A 6,679-nucleotide genomic window follows, 5' to 3' on the forward strand; every position below is an offset into this window, starting at 1 on the left:
TCTGGCGATTTGTCCACCAAATGTCATGCTGTTTGAACTTTGAAAGCTTGATAAGGTATTACATTGTTGTCCGGCGTTTACTTAGGTTTAGGTGCTCGAAAGCATTACTCACCTTGACCCCACCCTCACCGAGCTTCACCGAGCCAGCTCTAGGCAATGACGGGCCTCCCCCACGCACGGATCCTCTCAGAGCTAAGACCTTACCTCAGTAACCAAGCTGCGGACCACTCACTCTCTGATCTTACATATCTCCCCGCAAACTTGCTCATACATTCATTTGGCTTGTTGTTATTGTTCTACAAAGTCCTTGGAAATATTCAGTATGGCTAGTGTTGCTCAGGAAGCTGCCGGCGGCTACGAAGACGCGCGATGGTAAGACCTTTTAGCTGGGAGCTGTTGGAGCTCTTTGAAACCACGAACAAACAACTGACCGCAAGGCAAGGAAATATCTCGACCAAATCCGCCGTAACGCAGGACCTTATACCGATCCCGATGCTACTGCGCCAGAGTTTCTGGCGCAGTTTGAAACGTTCAAAGTTCTGTGAGTGTTGATGTACACATGTAACATCCTATCAAAGCCATACTAATTTGTGTAGTGTCATGTCAGTCGTCTCTCTTGAGAGGCTCAAATGTCCGGCTCACTAACTTCCGTGATACAGCGGCGCAGGAGGCCTAGGATGTGAAATTCTGAAGAATCTTGCCATGTCCAGATTCAGGAACATTCACGTAATAGACATGGGTTTGTGAATCGTCGTTTCTATCAAAGATCGCTGGCTCATCTTGCTCTAGATACCATCGATATTTCCAACCTCAACCGCCAGTTCTTGTTCCGAAAAGATGATGTTGGCAAATACAAAGCAGAGGTTGCCGCTGCTTTCGTCCAAAAGAGAGTCAAGGGCGTCTCCATCACAGCCCACAACAACCGTATCCAGGACTTCGACGAGGAATTTTACAAGCAGTTCCAGCTTGTAATTTGCGGCCTAGACAGCATAGAGGCCCGCCGTTGGATCAACGCCATGCTTGTTTCTATTGCCGAAGACGCTGAAGACCCCGATGCGATAAAGCCCCTAATCGATGGTGGCACTGAAGGCTTCAAGGGACAGGCGCGAGTCATCCTCCCATCCATGACATCATGTATTGAGTGCCAGCTGGATATGCACGCCCCGCGCGCCGCTGTTCCTCTGTGTACTATTGCCTCAATCCCACGACAACCCGAGCACTGCATTGAATGGGCCCACGTTATTGCTTGGGAGCAAGAGAAGCCATTCCCCAAGCTTGACAAGGACGACCCAGAGCATGTAACCTGGCTGTTCCAAAAAGCACTTACTCGTGCGGAAGAGTTTGGCATCCCTGGTGTCACCTATTCGTTAACGCAAGGAACCATCAAGAACATCATTCCGGCGATTGCATCCACCAATGCTATCATCGCCGCTGCATGCTGTAACGAGGCTTTTAAAATCGCGACAACCTCCGCCCCTTGTCTTGGATTCGAGACAAACTATATGATGTACTCTGGCAATGATAGCATCTATACATACACCTTCAAGCATGAGAAGAAGGACGACTGCCCTGTCTGTGGACGCCAGGCTCGCCCTCTCGAAGTCAACCCCAACTCCACTCTGCAGGAGTTGATCGATTCATTCGCGATTCGCCCCGAAGCGCAACTAAAGAAGCCATCAATCCGTGCTGAAGGAAAGACTCTATACATGCAATTTCCTCCAGGCTTGGAGGAGCAGACACGCCCGAACCTGAGTAAGTCCCTCACAGAGCTTGGGCTCGAAGACGGACAGCAGGTTGTTGTCACTGATCCAGCGTTTCCCCTTGAATTCAACTTTTACTTCAAGTTCAAGACAAGTTCTTGATTTCTCGACCAAGTAGTCAGCAAAGGGCGTTCAGGCTTTCGGGCATCTTTAGGCGTTGGATTAATGAATGAGAGGTACATGATGACGACTCAAAAAATACTAGATGAGTATCCTTTCAGGGGGCAGAGAGGAAACGGGTGACGAATATTATGATGTGGTCATGGTATCATTCCTTTTTGTCTAACCGTAGAGACCGCAGAAAACAAATCAACCCAAAAATTATGATACTGCGCCAAACAAGACCCAAAATCTCTCCATGATGTAGTAAGCTACCTCGCCATGTTGATAACTTGCTGCTCAAGCTTCTTGCACTTGAGCTTGAGGTGCTTAACTGACTCGAGAAAAAGCTCATCGCTATCCCATTGCCCTGTGCTCTCGATGGAGAAGATGAAATGATCTCGCCTTCGGCCAAGCTTGACCTTGCCCTCAAACTCCTTGTGTCGTAGAGCCTCTCGGCTGACAGTGTCCTTCATCGCATCAACAACCACGGCCTTAGTCTCGCCCTCCTGGCCCTCATAACCGCTACCAGCCTGAGCAGCTTCCTCAGCCGTAACCTTCTCGAGGCCAATGACACCCTTGGGGAAGCACTTGGCAAATTTTTCGGCATCAGCGCCCAAGATAGGCTTGGTAATGGTAATGGTAGGTAGCAGACGGTACGAGGCTGTTGCGACAGGAGAGAACTTGGCGTGATCGGATCCAATTCCCTTGTGCATATGCATGGCGAGATTAATGGTCTGTCGGGGTCGCAGCTTGGCAATCAAGATGTCTGGGTTCGTGGGCACAATGGCGTCCTCGCCGCTGAAGTACTCGACCTGCTTGCCAGTAGGAACGAAGACGATGTCGCGCGCATAAACGTGGGCGTTATGATAAGCTTTGAGAGGGTCGTTCTCAGCGGGCGAAGCGTCCTCATTGACGGTGCATGTCACGTTAAGCTCGAGGCGGACCGTGTTCCAGTCAAAGCAGCCGGCATAAGGATCCTCGCCAGCCTCTGGCTTCTTGTGCCACTTGAGGAAGTTGTGCAGACCTTCACGACCACCCTTGAATGGGATAAGTCCAAGACGATGGGCGAGAACCTCGTCTTGAATGACAGAGGTGTTATTTTCGATATAAACGTTCTCGATAGCGAGGGTGGGGATCTCGGAAAGTAGAATACGTCGAAAAGCGTTTGCGAGCGAAGCGTCAATTCCAACAAGAGAGAAAGAGGCGAGGAACTGTTCGTTCTGGTGAAAATTTACAGAAAACGCATCGCGGAAACGATCGAGCGTGAATGCGAGATCTTCGCCAGGGTGATGGCCTGGGTAATCAGTCGAGGTGATGTTTGTGACGGTTTCCTTGTTAATGCCAACAGTCTGGGCGCAAAAGTTAGGTTACAGTGCATTCAGCATTGCTCAATTGAAGTTTACCTGACGATTGGCAATTTCCTCTGCAGTAGGAGCTTTTCTCCACGCAGCCTGCTGTGTGGGTGCCATTGCGGTGGTGGGTATTATGTATTGCAGACTGGTGAGTAGGCGTGGTGGTTGTATAAACGTTTGGACGTCGGTGTTGAACGAAGCAAACAATAATTTTTTGAAGCCCCTCCAAGGTGAAGATTCGGTGAGTGGAAGGTGAAGAATGTGGATCTTCCAAGGTGAAGGGCTAGTGGATCCCGGGCTGCCAGAAAGAGGCGGCGTGGATTTCCCCACTCGTCTCCGAAGACCGTCGACCGTGCCCGACGGTGGGTTGACCGCAGGCCCCACTTACGATGAACCGGAGTAGGTACGTACTTAATGTTATGAGAACATGGTCTGATAACAGTGACAATCAGTCGAGGTGGCTTTGCACGAGGGCAGCCTGCGTTGGGTTCTTTCATGAGGAAGAACACCTCAATTGTTATTGAGAGCATGTAAATACTCATAAGCCTTGTCTCTCAAAACCAGAACCCTGATCTGATGATGAGCGACTTCGGATCATTTACGCCGCATCAACCAGACATAGCCCCCTTGAAAGCTCACTTATAAGACGAGTCTCTCGACAGACTCTTTTGCCTCTTGTCTAGGATGCCGAGATTGTGCCCCTGCTACTCCGTAGTCGGGAAGTGTTCATTCACCGGGCCGGCCTCTGGCCATTTCAGCGCACCCAATCAGTCGTCGTCCATCGCCAGATTGCCATCCCCAAGTGATCATAAACAATACATACACACTAGGATCATCCCCTAAACCAGCTGCAGCGCACTTCATTCTCCTCGTTCCAGGGGTCATGCGCACGCTCTACCCCCGCTGAGAGATCCCATCACTTCCCTGTCCGGGCAACCCGTACGACGTCAGTAATGTGCCTATGTCCTCCAGTCAAACTTAAAGTCCTTGGCGAACCCCTGCTCTGTCCTCAAAGTTGATGCCGGTCACACGTGCAATTCAAAGTCCTGTCAATCAGTCACCAGAGCACAACCGGTCCGGCCAACCAATCCTTTGTAATACAATGTATGTAAGTTGAATTGATCAGAGATGATATCAGCTATATAAGACTCGTTGGCTTCCCACCTTTTCTCCAATTCATCATTGTTAGTATCATAATCATAAAGCAAACAATTGCATTTGAGAAATACTCTAGAGCACAGTCAACAAAATCCACCACTTATACGCGGAAACACCAGCAACATTTCAGGATGCTCTCCTTCGTCAAGTATGTCGATTCGATTCTCATTGAAGACTCCCATCACCTGACCGTGATCCCTTAGCTACACTCCTCGACCTCACCCCGAGCACAAGAACAAGGAACATTGCCGTGTTCACTCTAACCCATCAAACATTCCTCGCGATATCTCCAACAATGCTCCAGCCACCGACCCCAAGTCTGCCATCCCACGGTCTGCCGCTCCGCCTGCTCCAGCAGCCTGAGCGGGTTGACCACTAGTTCAATGCTTGCACAACATACGTCTTCTTGAAATTCAACGTTTGAGGATACCCGAGGAGTAAAAAGGTGTTTGTGTTTTTTCCCTCAGGGAAGTCAATTGGTCGTAATAGTGAGGACAAAATGGCTTTATTGAGCTGGAATTACGATTCTCACAATGGAACTGGCTACGGAGCACTATCATGATCAAAAAGGGAATACAAATCGCAGGGGGGGTGGGATACATTAGTTTTACGGGTAGTTGGTATGACCAATTGATACACTACTTAAAATCTAAAGATACAGTTGTTTGGTTGCTCCTTGCCCTATTCATCACCATGTTCTGTCTTGTTTCGCCGTGATAATGTCCATCCTGTGTCATTGTCCTTGATTATTCGATATCCTCCATATTCCAAACACTGACACCTCTCTTCTCGACGCTGCTCTTCAGCTTGCCCAATACCGCTTGCCGTCGTGTTCTCTTTTCCATTAAATCACCCTTCTCCTCTCGACTGAAGCCACTAAGTTTCTTGCGTGGGGGGGTGGCTCGGATAGATGCACCCAGAGACATGCTGCCTGCAAAACTATGGCGCAGATTTCTAACGGGCGTTCCTTCGGGCGAGAACATGATGCTCCTCCTTCCCTGTGGTGTCACCATAGGAGACCCTTCCCGGCTTATAGAGTTGAGATTGACTTTGCGCAGCTGGTTTTCGAGAACGTCGATATCCCCGCTGCGCTTCTCAACCATCGCCGTCATCTTCCCAATAGTACGCATCACCGCCTCAACCGTAGGAATGTTTGCCTTGCCTTTGCCTGAGGCGCCAGAGGCGGATGCAATCCTTGTCTTGAGCAGCGTTAAGGCTTCTTCTGCATCAGCCAAGAGCTTCGAGAACTTGGCGAACTCGCGTCGCAGTTCGTTCTGCTGTGTTGCTTGCTCCGCACTCAGAGGCATAGATCGTGTTACTTCAGCCTGGTCAGGGTCGGTTCTGATCATAAGAATTTGTTTCAAGTCCTCCTGCTTAGCTCGAAGGCGATGCATATCCCTGGAAAGTTCGTGGCAAGCATCGAGTTTAGCGTCCAAGTCACGAACTCGCCCGTCCTCAAGATCATTGTACAGTTCATTGTCCAAGATGTTTCCCAACTCATCAATCTCGCAAAGAACCCAGTCTTCGGGGTCATCAAGATCCTCTTTACTGCGTCCACCCTGCTTGCAGCTCTCCGTGTGGCCCTTGATGAATGACTTAATAGTTCGCGCATTGAGACCGAGTGTATCAATCATCGAATTGATATCGCGATAGACTGCTTCGACTTGGCTTGGGATACTTTCCTTAGCAGGCGGAGCGACGTTTGAATGGGCAATGAACTCATCCAGGGTCAAGCTTCCTTCCACTTCTGATGCTAGAAGCTTCTGAACCTCGTCGTCATCCTCGTCAACTAATGGCTGAGTTTCTGCAGCCTCCTGCTTGGCCTTAAATTTACGATGCTGGGCTACAAATGGGTCTTCTGACGAGCCAGCGTCTCTGCTGGTTATGGAAGCACCCATCTGTGACTGCCTATGTCCAAGGAGATGCGAGGCAATTCCTGGGGCACTCACAGATCTCATGTTCTCTGACCTGAGGACCCTATTCGGCACTGCCCCTCGAACCGGACTCGGAGAGCGGGGACTGGTCGCGTTGGGTCGCGGAAATACGGGCGCGTTGCGGCTGAGTTCGCCAAACAAAGGTCGTGAGCCTTCTTGACTCGTTCGGGGGCTTCCAAGAGCATGCCCGCCATGTCCACCAAATGAGCTTTGGGGTGTATATCCGGGAGTAAGGTTGCTAACTGTCGGGCTCAGATCCTTGGCAACATCGATACCACTGCCCTCGGACCCGCCATCATCATCATCTTCTTCTTCCCCTTCTCCTTCCTCTCCATCATCGTCTTCCTCTTCGTCGTCGTCTTCGTCATCTAGG

The 6,679-nt window shown here is 50.1% G+C and overlaps 2 protein-coding genes across 2 annotated transcripts; one reads left to right on the forward strand and one right to left on the reverse strand.

Annotated features, from left to right (window-relative positions):
• Positions 1 to 322: 322 nt before the first annotated feature.
• Positions 323 to 1,862, forward strand: FTJAE_4169 (ubiquitin-activating enzyme E1 C; the record flags this gene model as incomplete). The annotated part of the gene is made up of 5 exons (XM_037350546.1): positions 323 to 372; positions 443 to 541; positions 597 to 602; positions 660 to 739; positions 790 to 1,862. The coding sequence occupies 5 exons, from the start codon at positions 323 to 325 to the stop codon at positions 1,860 to 1,862; spliced, it is 1,308 nt and encodes a 435-aa protein (XP_037208747.1).
• A 269-nt stretch (positions 1,863 to 2,131) lies between these two features.
• FTJAE_4170 (DNA-directed RNA polymerase I and III subunit RPAC1) lies at positions 2,132 to 3,331 on the reverse strand (the record flags this gene model as incomplete). Its single annotated transcript, XM_037350548.1, has 2 exons — positions 2,132 to 3,211; positions 3,266 to 3,331. 2 exons carry the CDS (start codon positions 3,329 to 3,331, stop codon positions 2,132 to 2,134), a joined length of 1,146 nt encoding a protein of 381 aa, XP_037208748.1.
• Between the last annotated feature and the right edge of the window lie 3,348 nt (positions 3,332 to 6,679).

Source organism: Fusarium tjaetaba (assembly GCF_013396195.1).
Source record: "Fusarium tjaetaba strain NRRL 66243 chromosome Unknown NRRL66243_c0000078, whole genome shotgun sequence".
In the NCBI taxonomy this organism is placed as follows: domain Eukaryota; kingdom Fungi; phylum Ascomycota; class Sordariomycetes; order Hypocreales; family Nectriaceae; genus Fusarium; species Fusarium tjaetaba.